This window comes from Neovison vison, chromosome 1 (assembly GCF_020171115.1).
Source record: "Neovison vison isolate M4711 chromosome 1, ASM_NN_V1, whole genome shotgun sequence".
NCBI classification, from domain to species: Eukaryota; Metazoa; Chordata; class Mammalia; order Carnivora; family Mustelidae; genus Neogale; species Neogale vison.
In genome coordinates, this window is record NC_058091.1 from 117,503,048 (window position 1) to 117,526,632 (window position 23,585).

The window sequence follows — 23,585 nt, forward strand, 5'->3', positions numbered from 1 at the left end:
AGAGAGAGCATGAGAGGAGGAAGGGTCAGAGGGAGAAGCAGATTCCCTGCTGAGCAGGGAGCGCAATGTGGGACTCAGTCCTTGCAATCCAAGATCATGACCTGAGCCAAAGGCAGTCACTCAAGCAACTGAGACACCCAGGCACCACTGAGAAATGAACTTTGGTATCAGCTAGCACATAAACTCCAGGAGGGCAAGGACTCCTTCTGTTTTGTTCTGTCCCATGTAGCCAGCACCCAGCCCAACACCTGGCATATAAGTGCTTAATAAATAATGCACTGAGTAAATGAATGGACTCAAGTTTGAATCTTAGCTCCCTCATCACTTTTAAGCTGCGTGACACCCACTCATTCTTTTTAGAATGGAATCATTCAACAAACACCTGTTGCATGCCTGCTAAGAGCCAAGTGTTGTGCTAGGCACTATGGATGTAAGTTGGAACATACGTCCATGCCCTTAAGGAACTCATGTGTCTAGTTATGGAGGCTGTTACCTGAAGTAAGGTGGGAAGGACAGCGTGTTCCAGCCCAGAAGAAGGAGAAGGAGGGGAGCCATTAGCAAATCTATAAAGCAGAGGCATAGGAGGTTCTCCTGGGCTAGGGCATCACAAACCTCATGTGCCACGTGTAGGAACGTGAACTTGACCTGACTGATTACATATGGGGCAAGATGGAGAAGGAATCGAAGGTGAGCATGCAGGAGGAGGCTATGAAGGCCTTAGCCGTGGCAGTGGCCATGGCCATGGCTATAGAGAGGGAGGGATAGCTATGAGAGAGTGGAGGGTCTACCGGATTTCATGATGGGCTGTGTACCACAAAGGGGGTGGTGGGGGGAAGGAGCACCCTAGATTTCAGATCTCTGTCTTAGGTGACAAAGCCAGTGAGTCAAATAATATGGAAAAAGAAGCAAGTTTGGAAGACTTTGGGCAAGTTACCTGACCTCGCTGGGCCTCAGTTTCTCCGCATGGAACATGAGAATAATAATACTTCTCAGGGTTGCGAGGAGAATGAAATAGCCCGGGGAAGTGCAGGGCATATAGACTAGATGCTCAGTAACCACACCTAGGTGCTACTAATAATAGCAGTTGCTCATGGGCCAAGCACTTAATCCGCACAACAACCCTATAAGGCAGGTACCATTAGTATCCGTATTTTACCACCATGGGAACTGAAGCGCAATCAGGTGAGCAGACTTGACCAAAGTCACCCAGGTAGTAAGCGGCAGCATGTACTTGCCTCACCCCACCCTCCACTTTATTCTCAGGGACCTACAAGTAGACTTGAGGCTGAATGAGCGGACATGGCGGGAGAGAGGGATGGCAGACCTGATTGAGGGTTCATTCCAAGAACAGTTTTTATTTGGAAATACACCTCCACAACCTGGTGGCAGTCTGAGGGCACATGCCATTGGCTTGCTGGTTTGCTCTCTTTTCCAGCCCAGGGCACGGGGTCCTTGGGGTTAAGGCACAAGGTCAAGTTCTCAAGGATCAACATCCCAGACAGCCTAAGCGGTCAGGGGCTTAGCGCTGGTGCCAAAGATGAACTAGGCTCCATTCTGGACTGTGTCATGGTTGGAGGGCTAGAGCTCCTGGCAGCGGGAACTTAGCTCCCTCTTCTGTGGGGGCTGGCATCACCCACAGGCCAGCTGTGGCTGGGTTCTGGTGGGTATGAGTTTGGGGGGAAGAGGGGATAACAGAGGCTAATTTTCTGGTGCTGGGTCCAGTTTATCTTCCTGAGGGGTGGAAGCTGAAATAGGCGCCTCGTCCCCACCGTTGAGGGACTTCTGCTGCTCACCGCTGCTGGGCGAGGGGGTCCGGGTGCCCTGGGATCCCCAGCGGGTCAGGCGCTTTAGGGAGGAGTCACGGCGGGCAAGTAGATGCGGCTGGAAGCCTGTGAAGGAGCTACTGGTGGTGGGACGCTTATCTGGCAAAGAAAAGGCAACCGTGAGTAAGGAGAAAGGCAACCTAAAGAGAGGTTGAGAGGCCTTTTCTCAGCCCTTGGGGGAGAGGAGAACCTCCTGAACTTCAATCCTGTGCAGCCTCTCTAGATCTGGAGGTATCCCTTTCTCCCTCCCTTCCCCCGCCCCACTCCAGAGAAAGTTCCAGGTTTTCCCCATTCTCACCTCCAGGCTCAATTGGATGCATGAGCCGGTTCATCTGAACATTCCAGTGTTTCACGTTGGTGCTGGCCTGCCGCAACTTCCGCTGGGCAGCCTGTGGGATCAGGGCCAGCGGACAGCGTGTCAAAAACACCATCCTTCACGGGGTGTCTTGACCTTTTCGGGTCTGCAGGTCCCTTAGAATCTGACGAAGGCTATTGATCATCTCCCCAGAAAAACTCACATATTTCATAAAGAGTTATATAGATGAACTTCCAATTTCAGGGGTCTCGTGGACTCCCGGAAGGGTCAAAAATTGTCATCATTATAGTTCCATTCATTAAGCAGCTAAGAGGTGCTAAATATATTTATCATTTTAGTTAATTTCCAGAGCAGACGCTAACAACAAACCAGTGCAAAAGAAGTTAAATGATGGGGCGCCTGGGTGGCTCAGTCAGTTAGGCATCTGCCTTCGACTTGGACCGTGATCCCAGGGTCCTGGGATGGAGCCCCACATTGGGCTCTCTGCTCAGTGGGAAGTCCGCTTCTTCCTCTCCCTCTGCTCCTCCCCCTGCTTGTGCTCTCTCTCCCCCTCTCTCTCTGTTGAATGAATGAATGAATAAATAAATAAAATATTTTTTTTTAAAAAGAATGTAAGTGACTTGCCCAGGGACCTATGTTGAACTGTAAACCACCACACCACACCACCAATCCAGGACCAAAAGCAAAACCTCTGCTCCACCGGTCCCCTAGCCCTTAGCAGTGGTTGTCAGGTGAGGGAATCACAGAGGAACTTCCCCTTTCTATGTTACATGTTTCTGTGTACAGATTTTTTACAATGACCAAGTCAAAATAAAATTATATTAATAGAACATAAAAAATTTGGGGTGCCTGAGTGGCTCAGTTGGTTAAGCACCTGCCTTCGGCATAGGTCATGATCCCAGGGTCCTGGATGGAGGCTGCATCTGGTTCCCTCCTCAGTGGGGAGTATGTTTCATTCTCTCCCTCTACCCCTGCCCCAAGCTTGTACTCTCTTTCTCAAATAAATAAAATCTTTAAAAAATAAAAATAAATAATAAAAACAACAACAACCAAAAAACCCCTCTTCTATGGAGATGAGAGCCAAAGTACAGGGATAGCAAGGTAGGAGCTTGGAAGAGGATGAGGAGATTTTGCCCAGATTGATAATAATGATAAAAATAGCAGCTCATGTCTCTTCCACACTTGCTGCATACTAAATATCACACCCACCAGCTCCTTTAGTCTTCAGGCCATGCTTATTTCGGGCCAGATGAGGGACTCAAAACTCAGAGAGGTTAGGCAATCTGCCTGAGGTCACACAGCAGGGAGACGGTCTACTAGGGGTTTGAGGGAAGGCTGCAGGTCCTGTGCATGAGGGGCTCACCCCGTCGCCTACCGCCACCCCAGGCCTCACCTCCACGTCCTCGTCGGCCCTCTGCCGGTTCTGCCGCACCTCCTCCAGTTGCTGCTGGGCTTGCTGCAGGGAACGGCTCTGCAGCGCCATCTCCTGCTGCAGCTCTTGCTTCTCCTGCTGCGCCCGCTCGATGTAGCGCTCCTGCTCCTCCTTCAGCTGCAGCAGCTGCTTCAGTTTCTCCTCCTCCTCCTCTAGCAGTCTGCCAAGGGGGGCGCGCACTGGGTCGTCTCCAGAGCCAAGGCACCTCGCAGGTGCTCAGCAAGGAGGACGCCGGGGAAGCAGGGGAGATTAACGAGAAGGGGCCCCTCAGTCCTACCTGGTCTGGGCGAGGCGCACGGCCTCCTCGTCCCGCCGAGCTTTCACCTCCAGGTGCAAGGCCTCCTCGAGCCTCTGCTGCATCTCTTCCAGCTCCTGGATCCGCTGCCGCTGCCGGGCAGCCTCCTCCTTCTTCAGTTCCATTTCAGCCTGCATGGAGGCCCGGGCCTGTGCCGGGGCGCAAAGCCATGTCACTGGGGGCACTGCGTGGGGTAGAGGAGCCTGCAGGTGCGCTGCCCTTTCCCCAGGACTCCTCTAGGCTGGTCCACATAGCTCTCTGTCCCATTGAGTGTCTGGGGAGTTCCTTCATGTCGGGATTCCTTCCTGATCTGATTTCTTTCTGGGAGCCTTACTAGGTCAGATAATGGTCAGTGAACAGATGCTACATGGGGGGGGGGCAGGTAAAGTCACCCCCTGCCTAGCACCAGCCTTAATTATTATTATTATGTGTTATAATATTAGGTATTATGACTATAATTAGAGCTAGTGCCAGGCAGGGAGAGACTATAATTATAATAATTGTTATAACAACTAAAGGTGTTTCCTAATTTGATCCTCATCATACCTCTAGGAGCACAGTTAGCATCAGCATGTCACTGATAAGTGACTGAACCACAGAGAGGCTAAGTAACTTGCCTAAGATCACAAGGCTCCTAAGTAGGCAGAGTGGCGATCGGATCCAGGTGTCTCTAACTCCAGCTCTAGATCTCTTAAATTCTATATCTGATTGCCTCTACATGTCTAGTCCGACTCCACATTCGTCTCTCCTTCCTCCCATCCTGCATTCCCCAAACAGGTTTCACTGTACACTTAGATCAAGTCTAGTCCGATCTAGTCTAGCGCTGTTACAAACTCATTCCTGACTATGGGGGTCTTTAGCAGCGTCTCTGTCCAAGCCCCGCCCCCAGCCCAGGTCTCCTCTACCACCTATAGCACTCAGCTTCGGCCCCGCCCCATCTTTTATCTCAAGCCATCCCACGGCCAGGTTCCTGTACCCCCATCCCCTCCTCACGCCGCCCCTGGCACAGGGCCCGTCCCAGATGCAGGCTTCAAGTGCCGGGCTCGGTCCCAAGTCCCTCATTCCAAGCCCCGCCTCCACGCCACGCCTTACCAGGCCCGCGGGCTACGCCCCCGACCACGCCCCCAGCCCTCGGCATTGGGCGGGGTCTCTCCTCATCCCCACCTCCCCGCCTCCGCCGGGTGCCGGCCCCACCTGCTCCGCCTCGCGCAGTTGGCCCTCCAGCGCCTGCTGCAGCTCCCGGTGCTGGCTGCGGCGTCGCTCCTCCTCCTCCTGAAGCAGGCGCTCGGCCTGCCTCTGCGCCTCCTGCAGCAGCTCCAGCTCCTGCAGCTTCCGCTCCTTCTCCTCCTGCAGCTGCTGCAAGCGCAGCAGCTCCTCCTCCTTGGCCGCTCGGCGTCGCTCCCGCTGCTCCCGCTGCTCACGTCTCTTCTGCTTCAGGTCCTTGTGCAACGACGTCTTCCCCTCGGCCTGCAGCCGGATCGCGGTCTGGATGGCTGCGGAGGGACAGAGAGGGGGTCAGCAGGGCGCCAGCCAGGAGCAGCGGGGTCCTCGAGGTGGCCCACCTCCAGAAAGGGGCCTCCGAGGAGGCTCGAGGCAGTCTCCAGCCTCCCGCTGGACAGTGTCATCACCCCCCTTTATACAGAGGAGGCGACTGAGGTCTGGCCAGACCCAGGCCACCCAGCGAGCACTCACCAGCTGTCCATTCCTGGCGCTGGCGCGTGTCTGAGGCGCTCATCTCGTACGTGCGGGTGGCTGTCTTCACACAGAACATGCAGCGCTTCCCCTCTCGGTCTGGCAGCACCTGGAAAAGGGCAGGTGTTCCCAGACAGACTGGCTTTACTGGGGTCGGTGTGCCGCAGCAGTGCTCCAGCTCCATCCCCTACCCCTTCTTGCTGACCTCCTTCCCCTTCCCGGGGCACTGCTCCCAGTCTGCCGGGAGCCTGTTTGGCCTGGCAAAGAGGTTAATTCTGGGTGCACTCATGTCCCCGCAAGTCTTGTAGCCTCTGCTCTTTGGAGGTAGGGTGGGCAAGTTTTTGTCTTGGTGTCTCTCCATGGGGCCTGGCACCCAGTCCATTACTGAGTGTGGGTGCAGATCATTCTTGAACACCTTCCATGACAGGGTCCTCACTACCCAAATCATTCATTTTCACATAGCCCTGCCTGTTGGGTAAGTTCTCCATTCATTCATTCCACAGATATCTTGGAGTGTCTCCTGAGTGCGGCTCATTGTTCTAGGCATTTAGGATACTGAGGTAGGACTAACAGACCAAATCCCTAACTTCCCTAAGCTTATATTTTACTGGAAAATACAGCTAACACTTTTTGAGATTCTTCTCCTTCTTCTTTTTAATTTTTTTTAAGATTTTATTTTTAAGCCGTCTCTACCCAACATGGGACTTGAAAACTCACAGCCTCAAGATCAAAAGACACACTCCATTGACTGAGCCAGCTGGGTGTCCCATGTATTGAGCTTCTTGTGCTCTCGAGGCTGAACTAGTGTTTAGATGCATCATTTTATTCACAATGCCAAGATAACCTTGCCAAGCAGGCATTATTAGTTCCACTTTATAGAAAAAGAAACTGAGGCTTTACTAGGTCCAGGAACATGCCCAGTTCACACTGCCTGTTGGTGGTGGAGCTGGGCTTTCTGCCTAAGATCTATGCTGCGTCCTCAGTGACACCTGTTTCCTTACGTGGCAAAAATAGAGAGAGCCTAGGATGGCTACAGTAATTTTTTTTAAAAGATTTTATTTATTTATTTGAGAGAGAGAGAGAACAAGTGGGGTGAGGGACAAAGGGAGAAGCAGACTGCTCCATGAGCAAGGAGCCTGACGCAGGACTCGATCCCAGGCCCCTGCGATCATGACCTAAGCCAAAGGCAGATGCTTCACTGACTGAGGCACCCAGGTGCCCTATAAGAATAATTTTTTAAAAATTTAAATAACACATGTTGACAAGAATATGGACAAAGTGGAACTCTCATACACTGCTGGTGAGAATGTGAGATGGTACAGCTGGTTTGGAAAACAATTTGGCTATTCCTTAAAAAGTTAAACATAGCATTACCATATGATCTAGCAATTCTACTCAGTATATACCCAGAGACATGAAAACATATACTTACCCAGAAACTTCTGTATGGATGGCCAAACCAGCATCATTCACAATGGCCAAAGGATGGGAACAACCCATTGTCCATCAGTCCATGAGTAGATAAACAAAATGTGGTCTATCTATGTGATGGAATATTATTCAGTCATAAAAAGGACTGAAGTCATGACCCGTGCCACAACATGGATGGACTTTGGAACTTTACGCTGAAGAAAAGCCAGTCACAGAGGGACAAAATATTAGGTGATTCCATTCCATTCTAGGTACCCAGAATAGGCAAATTCATGGAGACAGAAAGTAGAATAGAGGATACCAGGGACTGGGGAGAAAGAAGGGATGAGTTATTTCTTAATAGGCAGAGAATTTCTCTTTGTGATGATGAAAACGTTTTAGAAATAGATAGTGGTGAGGGTTACACAACATTGTGAATGTACTTAATGCCAAGAATTGTACACTTAAAATGGTTAAAATGGCAAACTTCATGTTAGGGGTGTGTGTGTGTGTGTGTGTAGGTGTATATATACATTTTTTTAAAAACTACCATTTAAAATAATTGTTTTAGGTCTCCTAAAATAATAACAGATAGAGCCAAGGCGGGGGAAAGAGGGGAAGCACTGGAGGAGAGGGATGTGGAGAAAGACTAGGGATGAATAGAATTGCCAAAGTGAATGGAATTTGGGTGAAGGAGAAAAACTTTAAGAGGATTTTTGGAAAGTTTTGCTGTGGGGGTACCAAGTTGGCTCAGTCGGTTAAGTCTCCGACTTGATTTTGGTTCAGGTCGTGATGTCAGAGTCATAAGATGAAGCCCTGCAGTGGGCTCCTCGCTGAGCATGGAGGCTGCTTAAGATTCTCTTTCAGGGCACGTGGGTGGCTCAGGTCATGATCTCGGGGTCCTGGGATTCTCCTTCTCCCTCTGCCCCTCCCCTACCCCACGCCTGCCCCTCTCTCTCTCAATAAGTAAATAAAGCTTTTTTAAAAAGAGGATTCTCTTGGGGCACCTGGGTGGCTCAGTGGGTTAAGCCTCTGCCTTAGGTTCAGGTCATGATCTCAGGATCCTGGGATCGAGCCCCGCATCAGGCTCTCTGCTCAGTGGGGAGTTGGTTTCCCCCTCTCTCTCTGCCTGCCTCTCTGCCTACTTCTGATCTCTCTTTCTGTCAAATAGATAAATAAACTATTTAAAAAAAAAAAAAAAGGAGTCTCTCTCCCCCGCCCTCTGCCCCTCCTCCACACCCCTCTGCCACCCACTCTCTTTCTCCCTAAAAAAAAAAAAAAAGTTTGCTCTGTAGCATGAGACATAAGCCATCTCCTCTAAAATCCTTAGCAAAATCCACATTACTCACCAGTGGCTTTAGAATTAGATTTGTTGTAGTTTGGGTTTGTTTTGTTTTGTTTTTAAATGCTGGCATGCATGAGAATGGCCTTGAGGCATTCAGATATATTTGGGTTAGTAATCTAAGCAGACATTTGCCACTGTGGCTTTTCTCCATCCACTCTCCTCCCGAGTCTCTTGCTTTTATACCACACTGGAGAGCCTCTGGGCCCTGAATTGCACTCCACCCCCTTTGCTGGTCCCCCTCACCTCCACGCAGCATTGTGCATCCAGCGGGATGGTACCCCTCTTCTCCTTGCACTCTTCACTCCCGAAATAGCAGAGGGAGCTGGGCTGTAGCTGGAACCAGCGTTCTGCCCAGTTCCTCCGCAGGTGCCCTCGCTTCCACAGGTAGCCCTGTCATAGCCAGAGCCAAGTCAGAGGCGTCATTGCGCCCCCCCACCATCCCCTCTTCACCCTGTCTTGGGTCCTCCCTGAGTTTCCAGCTTGGCCTGACCTGCTTCAGGACATCTTGGATGAGCTCCTGGTAGACTTCGTGGATGGCCATGCTGAGGGTGTCCCGCCCCACACCTCGGAGACAGCGCCCCGAGTTGAAGAGCTCTAGGAACTGCCAGACGCTGAGCCCTCCAGTGGTCTGGGCGGCCTGGGCTTCCTGGGCCAACAGCTCCTCCAGCTCACCCAAGCCCACCTCCAAGCTCATGCTGCTGAGCACCTTCTTCAGCAAATATTCCACCTGGAGGAGGCGGGGAGCCTGGTGACTATAGCAGACAGTGTTGCCTATGACAATATCAGGATGGGGGGGCGCCCTCTCTGGCTCCAAGAGCCTGGGCAGAGGAGACCAGGGATGGGGGTAGGGAAGCCCAACGACTAAATGTTGGTGGAAACCAGGGTGGAGGGGTGCTCAGGTGGCTCAGTCGTTAAGTGTATGCCTTCGGCTCAGGTCATGATCCCGGGGTCCCAGGATTGAGCCCTGCATTAGGCTCCCTGCTCAGTGGAAATCCTGCTTCTCCCTCTCCCACTCCCCCTGCTTCTGTTCCCTCTCTCGCTGTCTCTCTGTCTGTCAAATAAATAAATGAAATCTTAAAAAAAAAAAAGAAAGAAAGAAATCGAGGTCGATTGGAGGGGGGATCCTGGAGCCCCAACCCCAATTCGGGCATTCCCTTCCCCTCCCCAATTTCCAGTCCCACATCCCATTCCTTCATGCTTTAAATCAAGGGCAGGGTGAAGGCTGAGGGCTGGGGGTCAGGCAGAGGCAGCAAATCATATAACACGTCAGAGGGGCACAAAGGCCCTCTCATCCAATACCCTTACTTGGCCAACGACCAAACTGAGGCCCAGAGGGGGAAGTGATTCGTTCTAAATCATACAGCAAGTTGGTGGCAGCTAGAACTTGAGTTGTATCTCATCTGAGTCCTTATTCCAAACCCAAGCCCCAACCCCGAGGATCCTTCCCTTCTGGGAGGGCAAGGGGATTGGGGGTGGGTGTAAGCAGGGCAGGGACAGGAAACCTGCTACAGAGGAACAGGAAGTGGCGGTTGGGGTTCATCCTGCTGCAGTTTGTACATACAATGTGTTGATCACGGCAGTGAGCAGCCTTCTGGCCTACGAGGGGCCCCCTTCCCCTGATAGGCAGAGGTCTGACAAGGGTGCCTAGCTGGGTGCCTGTGCAAATGGACACGTGTCCCCTACCTGCCCCAGCAGCTGCTTGGGACACTCTCTGTAGGACTTTCCCTCTGGAAGTTACTGGTCCAACTGGGAGTAGGGTGGGTATACCAGTTCAGCGATTAGGCATCTCCCCTTGCCCTTTCAGGAGATAAGTCTGAGTGAGGTTAGATACGTTAGGACTTCTTGTGAACAGAGAGGACTGCTCCCCACCATACCTAAGACCTAAATTCGCCCTGGCATCTTCACAGCCACCAAAAGGGCAAAAGGTTCAGGAGAAGGCTAAATGCATGGGGGAGAGGTGAAGTGGGAAGAGGGGGGGCACATGTCCTGGCTTCATCCATAAGTTGAGGAGATAGGGGAACACAAACCAGGCCTTTATCCCCAGATGCCCTCTGGAGCCAGTGCTGGGTGTGCCCTGGCTCTCCTCTGTATTATAGAAGACAGGGAGGGAAAAATCTAGAACTGGGGCCAGATTTGGTTGCCCATCCAGCCCTGGAGTAATGGGCCAGACATCCCTGGAAATTCTCTCTTCCCCTCATCTAGTAACCTTCTCAGATTGCCATAGTGCCTGGAATCCTGCCATTCAATCTTAAATGTTTTCATTTTTAAATGCCCTGTAAGGTATCAGGCATTTACACTGTCATGTAAATAGAATATGTGGTCATTTTCTTCCCTTGAGGGCTAAGAGAGCACTGAAGGAAGGGTAGTTTTGGTTTTCCTGGGCACAATGACTCTGATACAGGCAATGATAGGCATCTGGAGACAGCTGGGGGCAGAGAGGCACCAACACGGGGAGACCAAGAAGAAAGGGAATGTGGGAAAGTTAAGAGGTGATTTGGTCTCCTTCAAGGTTTTGCTGGCCCCAGGGATTCAGTCCCTGGGACTGCCACTGCCATTGCCCTCACCTCATCAGGAACCATGATCAGAGGGTACTTGTCCTCGGACAGGAAGTTGAAGAGGCACCAGAGGCGGAAGGCATCCTCATTGGAGAGCATGCTGTTCCCATTGCTGTCCACCCGGTAGTTCTTCTTGGCCGTCAGGGTCCAGCAGAGCTCATCAAAGTGTTCCTTAACGAAAGCCCCCTCTTCCACCTGCCACCAGGCCAGCAAGTCAGCCAAAACGGCCAGCGCATCCCAGCTCTCCCACCAGACAAGTCTCTAGCTGCTTTCCTGGGGTCTCTTCCCTGCTCCCCACCTGACAAGCTGGGGCTCTCTAACTTGAGGAGTCCCTGAGCTGCTTATTGGGTAACTAGCTGATTCCCACCACCCACCCCCTCCACACACACCCGAGTCCCCTGCCGATAGAGAAACCTGTGCCTCAGCCCAGGGGAGGAAGGAGGGGAGGCCAAGGATGGCGGGATGGACAACCAGGAAGAACCCAAGAAGAGAGGGACGGCTGGGAAGAGCAGGAGGCACAGCCCTGGGGGAAGCCGGAGAGCCCTTTGTAAAGGTTATGGCTGGAAAAGGCAGGTGAGCCGAGGCAGGGGTGGGGTGGAAGGGTGGAGGCTAGAATAGAGGTGAGGGAGATGGAGGAGGGAGTGAGGGGGGACAGGGAGGGGGCAAGTGGCTGGAATCTGAAGGATGGAGATGGGAGGGCAGGGATGGACAGTGGGGAGTTTATAGGTGGGAGGAATTGGGGTGGCAATGTATTGGGGCACTGCACAGACTGGGAAGTGGGGAGAGGCGCCCCCTCAAGCAAGGCCCCACCTTGTCCAGAATGTACTTGTTGAGGTAAGGCATGTATCCCTGGCTGGACACAGGGCCGTCGTCATCATCCCGGAAGTGCTCCTCCAGAGCCACGGGGTCGTGGGGGATGTGAAGGACCGTGTACAGGTTGTGGGACAGCACCTGAGACAGAGTGGCGGTTTGCCTTCCTGTGTCCCTGCCGGAACCGGGCTAGAGGGGTGCTGCCACCTCCCGGCTTGTCCCCATTCCCATCCCAGTTAAGTCCTCTGGATGCATTATTCAATTAAATCATAACTAAAACATAGGGATCTGAATACGGGGGAATATGATTCAGCCATACAAAAGAAAGACATCTTGCCATTTGTGACAACATGGGTGGACCTGGCGGGCATTACACTAAGTGAAACAAGTCAGAGAAAAATATATACCATATGATCTCACTTCTATGTGGAATCTAAAAAACAAATTAACCCTTCATCCCCCTACTGTAAGCTTAGAGACAGAAAACAGATTGGCGGTTGCCAGGGGTAGGGGATAGGACAGCAGGTATACTGGGTGAAGGGGGTCAAAAGGTAGAACTTTCAGTTATAAAATAAGTAATGAGGAGGTATCCTACAACATGGTGACTATAGTCTGGCCTATCTGAAAGTTACTAAGACTAGATTTTTAAAAATTCTCATCCCAAGAAAAAAAAATTTTTTTTTTTAAGATTTAATTTATTTATTTGACAGAGACAGAGAGATCACAAGTAGGCAGCGAGGAAGGTAGAAAGAAAGGGGGAAGCAGGCTCCCTGCTGAGCAGAGAGCCTGATGCGGGCCTCAATCCCAGGACCCTGAGATTATTACCTGAGCTGAAGGCACAGGCTTTAACCCACTGAGCCACCCAGGTGCCCCCCACCAAGAGAAAAGTTTTGTAACTATATATGGTGATGGATGTTAACTGGACATTGCAGTGATCGCTTCACAATATTTATAAATACCTTGTCATTAATTTGTATACCTGAAACTAATATAATGTTATATGACAATTATACCTCAATAAAAACAAAACAAACCCTAAACCATACACACCTTATTATGCACCAAGCCCTGAGCTAAGCACGTTATATATAATTCACTTAACCCCCAACACCACTGTTAATATCCCCGCTTTACAGATGAGGTAAAAGAGCTGGGATTCAAACCCAAGCAGCCGTGTTCTCAGCCACTTCATTGGGTAGGGATGCCCTCTTTCTGCAGACAAGGACACTGAGGGTCAAGAGATCCAGGGACTTGCCCAAGGATCCACAGTGAGCAAGAGTCTGGATTCAAACCCAGCTCCGCAGATCCCAAAACTCAGGGGCTTCCTAGGATGCTGGGCTGTCAACAGGGAGGTGGCTGTTGCCCCAAGGCAGGAGCCCCAAATTTCCTATCATTCCCATCAAAGACTTGGGGTTCAGGATTACAGTGTGTCTGCTCCAGTAAAGGCAAGTGCAGCTCTCCCAGTCACTGTCCTTCAAAGATGGAAGGGAGCTGGGGAGGGCTCAGAGAAGGCTTGTGCAAGATGGTGTGTGACATGTGGAGGAAAAGGCCTGGAAGGGATGGTGGCCGGGATGGCGTGGAGGGGAAACACAAGTTGGATAACAAACCATGAAAGAGATTGAAGTTTGAGCAAGATCAGGAAAAAAATAAAATTGCCTTGGGGGTAATTCTGTTGTAGTTCGTATCACAGAGGGAATGGTTCAAGTACTCATTACTGGGTCACCTGGGTGGCTCAGTTGGTTGAGTGTCTGACTCCTGATTTCTGCTCTGGTCCTGATCTTGGGGTCATGAGATTGAGCCCCACATTGGGCTCTGTACCGAGCCAGCAGTCTGCTTGGGATTCTCTCTCTCCCTCTTCTTCTGCTCTCTGCCCCCACTCGTGCACACACACTCTCTCTAAAAAATAATAAAATAATAAAGTTCAGAGTAAACAGCTGAGCTGAGCTTGAAAGCAGGTGTGCCTGGCTCTGAAGGCTGCCTCACTATTCCAGTGCTGACCCTCAGGCTCTTTCTTTTTATTTATTTATTTAAAAATTTTTTTAATTTATTTTTTATTTTTTATAAACATATATTTTTATCCCCAGAGGTACAGGTCTGTGAATCGCCAGGTTTACACACTTCACAGCAGTCACCAAAGCACATACCCTCCCCAATGTCCATAACCCCACCCCCCCTTCTCCCAACCCCCCTCCCCCCAGCAACCCTCAGTTTGTTTTGTGAGATTAAGAGCCACTTACGGTTTGTCTCCCTCCCAGTCCCTCTAAAGGTAGATTGCAACTCTGGAGACAACCTCTCTGTTCCTATGTCCCACAGCCCCTGTGTCCTCTTCTGCACATGAAAGGCAGTCAGTGAATGTTGTGCAGAAGGGCTATTCCCACCACCAGCAGTTAAGCTTAGAATCAGTTCCTGAGGCAGGATCTGATCACATCCCAGAGTTGGCACTTCTTTATTCTCTGGTGAAAGGTGGGTGCGGGGGGTGGGGGGAGAACGGGATTGGACGGGACTGGATGGGACTGGACAACACGGGACAAAGAACTGAGAATTTTCCCCAGTATTCCACTGAGCCTCAGGCTCCACTGCAGCAAAGCTGGAAGTTGGAAGGCCCAGCCAGAGGGAGCTTCTCTTTTCCCCTCACTCCCCTCTGGGCAGCCATCCTTGACCCCACCTCCATCCCTATCCTCGTTCCCCACGCTCTTCAGATCATCTCCTGCGCCAGGTTTTTTGTTTTTATTTATTTGACAGTCGGAGATCACAGGTAAGCAGAGAAGCACAGAGAGAGGGAGAGAGGAGGAAGCAGGCTCCACACTGAGCAGAGAGCCCTATGTGGGGCTCGATCCCAGGACTCTGGGATAATGACCTCAGCGGAAAGCAGGGGCTTAACCCACTGAGCTACCCAGGCGCCCCTCCTGCTCCAGGTTTGGTTCTACTTCTCTTGTTCTAAAAGATAGGCAGTTTCTTCCTGATGAACTCTGCCCTTTCCACCCATAGTTGGTAATGGAGCCTTGCTTTTTTTTTCGTTTCATTGTTGTTGTTGTTGTTGTTGTTTTGAGAAGTACCTCTCCCCCATTCACTAATATCTGTGCTATGGACTCTGCACCCCTGGACCACCCGGCTGTGGGGTGGGCACATCGGAGTCATGGTGATTGGCTCAAGGAAGGACACATGACCAATCGTGGGCCAATGAGAATCAGCCCAACGATTTTTTTTTTTTTTGCTTCCTCTAGCGGAAAGAGGTATACTCTTCCACCGAATTGTTAAACTGTTGGAAGGGAGATAAATACCTTCACCCTCTGCGCCTCGGTTTCATTGTCAGCAACACAGTGGGATAATACCTGTTCCGTGGACAGGCTGTGAGGATAGAGTGAGAGGACATATGGAGACAGCCAGAGTTAAATCTGCACGGAGCAAATGTTAGATCCCTTCCTGTATAGAAAGTGAGATTTTTTTTTTTTTAACCTAATGAATTGGCATAGATCAGAAGACTGATAACATCAGGTACTGAAGAGGTTGTGGAGAAATAGGGCCATTCTTGAATATCCTACTGTTGAGGTGTGAATTGATAATCTTCCTGGAGGGCAAGAATGTATCAAACTTAAAATTGGGAATGACCCCAGCACTTTTTTTTTTCTTTTTAAGATTTATTTATTTCAAAGAGAGAGGAGAGTGTGTGTGTAAGCTCGGGGAGGGGCAGAAGGAGAAGGGAAGCAGACTCCCGGCTGATTGGGGAGGGCTTGATCTCCCAACCCAGAGATCATAACCTGAGCCAAAACAAGAGTTGGTTGCCAAACCTACTGCAACTGCGCCACCCAGACGCCCTGCCCCTCACATTTCTAATCACCTAACCTGGAGATGCTCAAGGGAACAGAGCTACACATACAAGAATCTTCACAGAGGCACTGTTTATAAAACGAGCAATTGGAGACAGCTTGAGGTTCCTTCAGTAGGGACAGGTACATTGCATCATGGACCTATGTGTGGTTGGAAAGATTTTCCATCTGCCACTTACAAGCTTATGGGTAAGTGGTTTAGCTTCTCTAAGACCTTGTTCTCTGTGAAGATAGAAAGTTGGCCTACTCCAAAGGGTTTTTTAGAATGAAGAGCTTAGCACAGCACCTGGTGCCTCGCTCATTGTTTAATAAAAGCTGTGTGTTATTTTTATTATATTTTTATGAACAGACACGGAAAGATAGGCATACTATACTGGCTAGTGAAAAAAGCAGCTATAGGGGCGCCTGGGTGGCTCAGTGGGTTACAGCCTCTGCTTTCGGCTCAGGTCATGATCTCAGGGTCCTGGGATCGAGCCCCGCATCGGGCTCTCTGCTCAGCGGGGAGCCTGCTTCCTCCTCTCTCTCTGCCTGCCTCTCTGCCTACTTGTGTTCTCTGTCAAATAAATAAATAACATCTTTTTTTAAAAAAAAAAAAAGAAAAAAAAGAAAAAAGCAGCTATAGAATGAAATGTTTGTAAAATAAATGTGTGCAAAGATTAGGTTGAACTATAGCAAATTTTAATAGCTGCTTTAATAGGCTGAAACAATAAAATGTCAGCAATTTCAACCTAATCTTTGTACACATGTTTATGTGTATGTAGGAAAAATCTAGAGGACTCAGCAAACTGTTAACAGCTATCACCCCACCATCCTTCCCCAGGGAGGGGAGGAACTTTCATTATCTTTAACATTACATTTGTCTTTGAATTTTAACTACTACCATGTTTTACTTATAGAATAAATTTCATCTTCTTTAAAATTATATTATTCTGCACTCTGATTTTTTTTTTCAAACAGGAGCATATATTGTTTTTATGACAAAAACTTTAAAACTATAGAGATAAAAAGCAAAGAGTGCCATTAACCACTGTTATTAATGTACCCTGTTATTAAGTTGTTCTATAATAACATTCCTCTGCTATGCCCTTTTTGTGTGAGCATTTCTGGGTGCTCTACATTCCTTGAGGGCAGAAAGGACTCTAAGTTCAGGCCTGATTCCAGAGCTCAGTACCATGTCCCACATATGATAAATGTTTTGACTGACTCCTCAAGTCTAACTTAAATGGTCCAATGGTTTCCTGTTGTTCGCGGAGTAAAATTCCAAGTCCTTCCAGAGGCCTTGGACCCTGTAGAACCTGGCCCGCCACACCTTCTCTGGCTTCATCCCTTTTGCTCCCTTCTCTGCAGCTACTCTGACCCTCTTGACATTCCTCAGATGGGCCAGCCACACACTTGCTTCAGGGCCTTTGCCCTTGCTATGCCTTCAGCCTGGAATATTCTTCTGCCAGGTCCAGGCATGGCACACATCCTCTTCTCCTTCCTGTCTTTACTTAGATGTCACCTTCTCAAGGAGGACTTCTCCAGACCACATTATTTAAATCTATAATCCCATCCCCTCTACCCCCCATCTCTATCCCTGTTTCCGCTTTATTTACTTCCATGTCATGTATCATTTTCCATCACATGATACATTCTTACTTAGTTTGTTTTTCATCTGTATTCTCTGGCTAGAATGTCAACCCCTCAAGGGTGGGGATTTTTGTCCCTTTTATTCACCTCTGTATTCATGGTTATATCACGGGGTCTGGCATATAATGGACATGCAATGACTATCTGTTGAATGAACTGAAATGCATTACAGGAAGAAGTAGGAAAAATACTGGGGCACCTGGGTGGCTCATTGGGTTAAGGCCTCTGCCTTCGACTCAGGTCATGATCCCAGGGTCCTAGGATCAAGCCCTGCATTGGGCTCTCTGCTCGGCAGGGAGCCTGCTTCTCCTCCTCCCCTCTTTCTGCCTGCCTCTCTGCCTACTTGTGATCTCTGTCTGACAAATAAATAAATACAATGTTTAAAAAAAAAAAAGAAGTAGGAAAAACACAGAAGTCAGAAGGACACAGACTGAATCTCTCCGAGCAAATGAACCTCACTGGGATTCGGTGTCCATAAGTCTAAAAACAGGGTTCAAAGAGATGTCATACAAAATCCCTGCTGCCTTAGGATAGAAGGGGACACACAACCAGTTATCTTAGCTGTTGCTTGCCTTGGTTCCCTCGTCCACACTGTCCTCTAAGACCTGCCTTCCTCACCTGTACATTTTGCCATTGGCATCTGAGGAGTCCAGGACAGATGCTCCAATCTCTGTGAGCTCTCAGGTATCAGGACAAGAAGGAATAAAAGCACCAGACACCGGGGGCTCAGGGCCTCTCCCCAGAGAGATCGGCAGACCTCAGACTGCCAGGCTTCCTGTGCCTGGGCGGGGGTTGAGTAGGGTTGGGGCTAGAGGTGGGGAGAGGGCGTGACCGGAGGAGGGTCACACTGGAAAGGAAATGGCAGAGGTAGAGGCCAGAATGTGCGGGAGCTCAAGCGCACTGGCTGATTTCAGTCAATCCTCAGCCCTGGAGGTAGGGCCTCTCATTATCTTCCCTTTACCGATCAAGGCACAGAGAGGTAAAGTGTCTTCCTGGATGTCTACCTCTAAAGGCCTGCTCTTGATCGATCTCTGTGAGCTCTGGCTGAGCCTCAGAATCACCTGGGGAGCTGCTGAAACCCACATGCGCTGGGGCCCCGCCCCTCCCAACTGACTCAGAGTTTCCAAGGGTGGGGTCCAGGTGTTTGTAGCTTTCACAAGCTGCCCTTCCGGGGCCCTCAGAGAGGACTCCCACAGTCTCACCGCCCAGCCAGGCAGCCTCTGACCTCAGAGTTGGCAGCCATTGACCTTTGAGAGGCTTCATTTACGCATTGTTTCCTCTGAAGGCATGTGGGGAAATGGTTCTCCTGGAGGGGCTTGTGAGTTCCCTAAAAACTCGAGTGTGGGGATGGGGCAGGTGCCATGCCCACGGTCCTGCAGTTCCCAGCCTTCATTGGCGCACATAGGACGGGTTTGGGAACTCATGCAGAGCATCGAATAATGGCTGCAGAGAGAATGAATGATCTCTCTCTTGCCTAGATGGCCTATAGTTTTTTTTTTTTTTTTTTTTTTAATGCATCTAGGTACCACATGATTCTTTTATAATATACAGACCCATTTAAGAGTTGCTGAATGTATTTTTCTCAGCCAGCGGGACTAGAGTATAACTATAATCCCAAGGGAGGAACACCGGGAATTTTAAAAGGTGGGAATCTCTGGATGAGCTGTGTGCCTCCTGACAGCAAGAAAGGGCTAGAAGGGGGGTGGGGGAGGGGGGACACCTGGGTGGCTCAGTCTGTGAAGCATCTGCCTTTGACTCAGGTTATGATCTCCGGGTCCTGGGATCCACCCCGAGTCAGCTCCCTGCTGAGCAGGGAGTTTGCTTCTCTTTTTCTCTCTGTCCACCCCACCCACTGTTCATGTTCTCTTGCTCTCTCTCAAATAAATAAATAAATAAATAAAATCTTTTATAAAAGTGAAAGAAAAAGAAAGAGCTAGAAGGGGTTGAAAGTGGGCACCAAAGGCAAGACAGGCTGGGGAAAGGGACAATCCAACCCATCCAGGGTTGATTTCATCTACTTCATGTACTTTGTTAAAATTTCCTTTCGTAGGCTAACTAGTGATCCCCCGTTCAACCCTCTGCCTTTACAGGTGAGAAACTAGCGGTTCAGAGACAGTGTGCACTTGCCCAAGGTCATCGAGCTGGGGAGCAGGCCTGTGTGGCTCTGAGTCACGTGCTCTGCGCATCACTAAATCATCCCATCACTCTCTGCCATCCCAGCCCGAGACCAGCAGCAGGGAGGGGTCAGAACAAAGCTGAGGATCTGGCACCTGGGTGGCTCAGTTGGTTAAGCATCTGCTTTTGGCTCAGGTCATGATCCCAGGGTCCTGGGATCGAGCCCCACATTAGGCTCCCTGCTCAGGGGGGAGTCTGCTTCTCTCTTTCCCATTGCCTGCCATTCTGCCTACTTGTGTGATCCCTCCCACATCTCTCTATCAAATAAATAAATAAAATCTTAAGAAAAAAATATAGTAAAAAAATAAAATAAAGTAAAATAAAATAAGTGGTTCAGTAAAGACAGTGTTTAAAAAAAAAAAAAAGGCTGAAGATCCCAGCCAGCAGATTCTTGGACTGGAATTGCTCTTAACTTTCTCGCCACCAAAGTGAGGGTTGTTGTCCCCCTCCAGACACAGAGCCTGAAACTCAGGAGCCTGGAGGACCTGAAAAGTCAAGTCAGGAAGGCCCCAGTTTACCCTCCCTGCCCACCCCAGCTCTTGCCATTCAAGGGGAAGGGGCAGGCCCGCTTCCTCCTAAGAGCTCACTAAGCCAGAGACATACTGCTCCATCCACATCCCTAATTCCAGGGCCCTCACCCCAATTCTCAGCTGATTCCCCTCTAGGCCTAGTACTAAGTCTGCTCCCCAGGGAAGAGAGGAAATCCATCATTGCCAAGGCTTTTCTCCTTGCAGTCGTCTGCCAGGACCCTTACTCCCTCCAGAGTTCTTTAGATAAGGAGGTTCTGGGGACCCTGGGAAAACTCAGGCAGTCCTCAACTCCTGGGAAATTTGGTGCTCCGCCTAAATCCTTCCTGTGAAGAAGTGTCATGACTATTTGTCTAATTGTACTTTTCCCAACACATTTGGACAAAGGCCATTGTATCCACTACAGGAATTCAAACAGAGGAAAACCCATCTGCTCTCTCCCCAAGATTTCCTTCTCCAGAGAGAACAATCCTGACTCCTCGGGCTACTTCTCAGAGGCCTGACTGCTCTTCCAGCTCCCTCATCATGGCTTTGCCCACGACAGCCAGTGACAGCCCAACACATCAGGGAAGTGGTGACTGTCACAGAAAGACACTGCTTGCTGGGCTGGTGCATGTCTCCCTGCCTGGTCCCAATCCAGGGCTCTAAGGCAAGGGACAGTGTTAGTGAGGACAGACTAACCCCAAGGTCTTTTCCCTTCTCCCCCAAGTCTTTTCAGGGGTGGGGTTGGTCCCCCCAGTATCTCTGTCATCTGCTTCCTCCTCTGACTTCTGACCACTTCTCTATTGCTCCTTTGTCTTTCCGGCATCCCTGCCCCCAACACTATCACTACTTCCTCCTGTTCCAGTATCTCCCACTATGGTCTCAGGGAAGAGCTGCCTTCCCTATTCTTCTCTTGCATGACATGGGCCCACTGTGTCTGCCTGACCCACCACCCGGCCTGAGACTCTCACTTCTAGGAGCGATTCCCACTGCTAGCAGTGGACATGTTTTCTGTTGAGTGGGGGAGAAAACTTCCTTTGCTCTTCTGTGACCAAAGGCTGCTGGCGGTGGGCTCAGTGTGAGCAGTGATGTGGTGCAGATGGTGGCCAGTTCAAGTACGTGAGCTCCTAACAGAATCTTCCCTGCAGATACTCAATGTGTGAGGGTGAGGAGTGGGCATCAATCCAGGTGGAGGCCGAGAAAAGAGGGATAAGGCAGAAAGCCTTACCGGCTGAGGTCATGAGGAAAAGGGGTAGCCACTTTCTATGCGAGGGGCAGGCATAGAGAGCCTGGAGTGGATATAGGGGCTACAGGTAGTAGAGACAGAAGACAGTACCTTGGAGACAACAAACTATGGACATTGGGACTGTTCCTGTCCTGAAGCCCCCACTAGATGACATGATGTGCAATAAAAGGATTTAGGTAAAATGTAAGGAAGAGCCTTTTTTTTTTTGTTTTGCTTTGTTTTGTTTTCTTTTTTTTTTTTTTTTTATAAATTTTTTTTTCAAACCCTTGTGTCGAGGGCTGACTTTCAATAGATCGCAGCGAGGGAAGAGCCTGCCTCTTGAGGAATCCTCCTCAAGGATCAAAGGTAGTAGTGGCCTATCTTTCCTGGGGAAGTCAAGAATCATTTTTTGAATGCTCATAATTCTAGATAAGGGACAGATTATGGGACAGGACCAGTTTGGGACATCCAAGTTTATTGTGTCCTAGTTCAGCAAAAGAGGGGGTTGGTGTGGGGTGGGGCATAACGCCTACCCTGCCTTTTTCATCTCTCCCATATTTGCAAACACCTCCTATCTTGGTCATTAAAAATGGAGGCTTCCTTGAGGCTGCAGGCATCCTTGGGGGTGCTCAGAAGAGACACCAGAAATCTAGGGCCTAGCTTCATGCCAGGCACTTAGTCACTTGGTCAACATGTGAACTGAATGAATGATCATCAGTAAGGCAGGTCACTGAGGGCTGAGGCTTACCCTGCTTCTGTCTCCCAGGGTCCCCAGGTTCCAGTGGCCTGGGGCCTTGTTTCTTCCCCACTGACCAGGGTAGAGAAGGCAGCACTAAGCCGAGACTGGAGAATGGAAGGAGAGAAACTTGCTGGTCTCCCAGGCATTGTCCAGGACCGGGCACTGAACTGTAGGGCGATCACCGATGGGGCTCTTCCTGGGCTCAGATTCAACCTCTTCCCTGCCTGAGGTCCCAAGGCCAAAGAGAACAGTTTTCCAACCCGGGAGGAGTGGGCAGTGGGCTGGGCAGCCGCAGAACAGGGTCTTGGTCCTTGCCCCTTCCCAGCGCTGTTGCATCTGAGAGGGCTCAGAGGAGCTGTTCTCTGGCAAAGGCAACCCAGTTAGCCTGGTTTGGAACTGGGAGAGGCTCTTTAAGCCTCTCACTCAGCTCCGGGAGGAAGTGAGTGACAAGTACTAGCTAACTGTCTCTCTTCAAAGTCAGGAGGAAGCAGCAGGAGGGAGTAGGGTGCGTGCCCTGCTTCACTCTGGGGAGATGTGTGCTCATCACACGGAGTGTAGGATGTAGCCTGGCCCGTTGGCCTTCAAAACCTTATGATGTCACCTCCACCCTCCAGAGAGTTGGGGGTGGGCAGGTTTCGGGGCAAAGGCTCTGCATGTTACCTCCCTGGGGCCCCAGAGCACAGGCAGCAGCAACCACCCGGTGGCGACCTCCCGGTTACCCGGTCCCGTCTCCCTTCCCCAGGCCTGGGCCTCTGCATGGCTGAGTTCCATCCGCGCAGCGTCCCCGCCCGGCTCCTGGGCACCAGGGGCCAAGGTAGCGCCCCCACCGGCCACCCCGGGCCCCGAAGGCCCCTCACCTTGAGCTGGGACTTGGAGACCTTGCCGCTCTTCTCCACGTCCAGAGCAGTGAAGGCGTACCAGATGGACTTGAGCAGCTCCTTGCGCAGGGCCATGGCTGAGGTGCCCGCCCGGCCCGGGGGCGGCTCTGACACCGAGATCCGGTTTCAGGAAATGCGAACGGCTGCGGAGACCGCAGAGGGGCCATGGCGCGGAGCAAGAGCTCCACCTGCCTGCTCGCGCGGGCTCTCCGTGCTGCCGGGGGCTGTCGCTCTCACCGTGCTCCAGGCCCACTCTCTGTGCACCACCTGGGAGCCCAGCCCCGGAGAGCCCGAGGCCTGCTGCTGTCCAGTGTGGCTCCCGGGGCGTGGGGCCCTTTACAAGTCTCCCCAGCCCCAGAAACTTCTGGGGCTTCCTGGGTTCCCAGAGGCAGCTTGCTGAGGGGATGAAGGAAAAACAAAACAAAAAACAAAACAACAACAAAAAAAAGCAAGCGCGCCCCTGCCCACCCCGGACTTTGGGAGGGTGGTGGTAGAGGGTGTCCTGCCTCGCTTGCACACTTCCCAGGCAGGAGGCCTTGCTGGAGCTACTAACCTCCTTGAGCAGTTCCCTCAGGGGAGAGCAGGAAGAATACCCACCTCACCCAGTTGTAAGGTCTGGGCATGGGTGTGAGGCAGAGCAGGGATGGGACAAAGCATGCCTTTTAGGGCTGTCTAACATCACTGTGGTGGCGGGGCTCCTCCCAAGCGGAAGAAGACAAAGGAGAGGACACACAGTTGGCAGAGGAACTGGGCCAGGGCACCTCTCCAGGTCAGGCAGGCTTGGCCCGTGGGACTTGTTGCCACCCCATCCTCAGGGCTCTGGCTCTGGTAGGCCTCAGCTCAGAGCGCTGCCCACTCTGGGACCCTTTGGCCCTGAGAATAGGAGCCTGTTTCTGAAACACAGGGTGGTGGGGTGGGGGCAGCT

General features: G+C 50.8%; 1 protein-coding gene across 2 annotated transcripts; it reads right to left on the reverse strand.

Annotated features, from left to right (window-relative positions):
• Positions 1 to 1,328: 1,328 nt before the first annotated feature.
• On the reverse strand, positions 1,329 to 22,760 carry DEF6 (DEF6 guanine nucleotide exchange factor). 2 transcript variants are annotated; one of them, XM_044254882.1, is made up of 11 exons: positions 22,640 to 22,760; positions 11,679 to 11,819; positions 10,878 to 11,063; positions 8,804 to 9,040; positions 8,557 to 8,703; positions 5,559 to 5,667; positions 5,061 to 5,359; positions 3,849 to 4,015; positions 3,533 to 3,731; positions 2,122 to 2,212; positions 1,329 to 1,922 (listed from the first exon to the last, which is right to left on the reverse strand). In XM_044254882.1, the coding sequence occupies exons 1-11, from the start codon at positions 22,733 to 22,735 to the stop codon at positions 1,699 to 1,701; spliced, it is 1,896 nt and encodes a 631-aa protein (XP_044110817.1). In that variant the 5' UTR covers positions 22,736 to 22,760; the 3' UTR covers positions 1,329 to 1,698. The 2 variants fall into 2 exon arrangements, with proteins under 2 accessions (XP_044110817.1, XP_044110824.1); XM_044254889.1 differs by lacking the exon at positions 22,640 to 22,760 and adding an exon at positions 21,792 to 21,834.
• Between the last annotated feature and the right edge of the window lie 825 nt (positions 22,761 to 23,585).

Bases quoted from the DNA above. Each gene is read 5' to 3' on its own strand.
- DEF6 (XM_044254882.1), bottom strand. From the start codon at position 22,735: ATGGCCCTGCGCAAGGAGCTGCTCAAGTCCATCTGGTACGCCTTCACT. The intron at 2,213-3,532 runs GTGAGGCCTGGG...CTGATCCCACAG, and splicing joins GGGCCGACGAGGACGTGGAG to GCTGCCCAGCGGAAGTTGCG. The intron at 1,923-2,121 runs GTGAGAATGGGG...TTTCTTTGCCAG, and splicing joins GCATCCAATTGAGCCTGGAG to ATAAGCGTCCCACCACCAGT.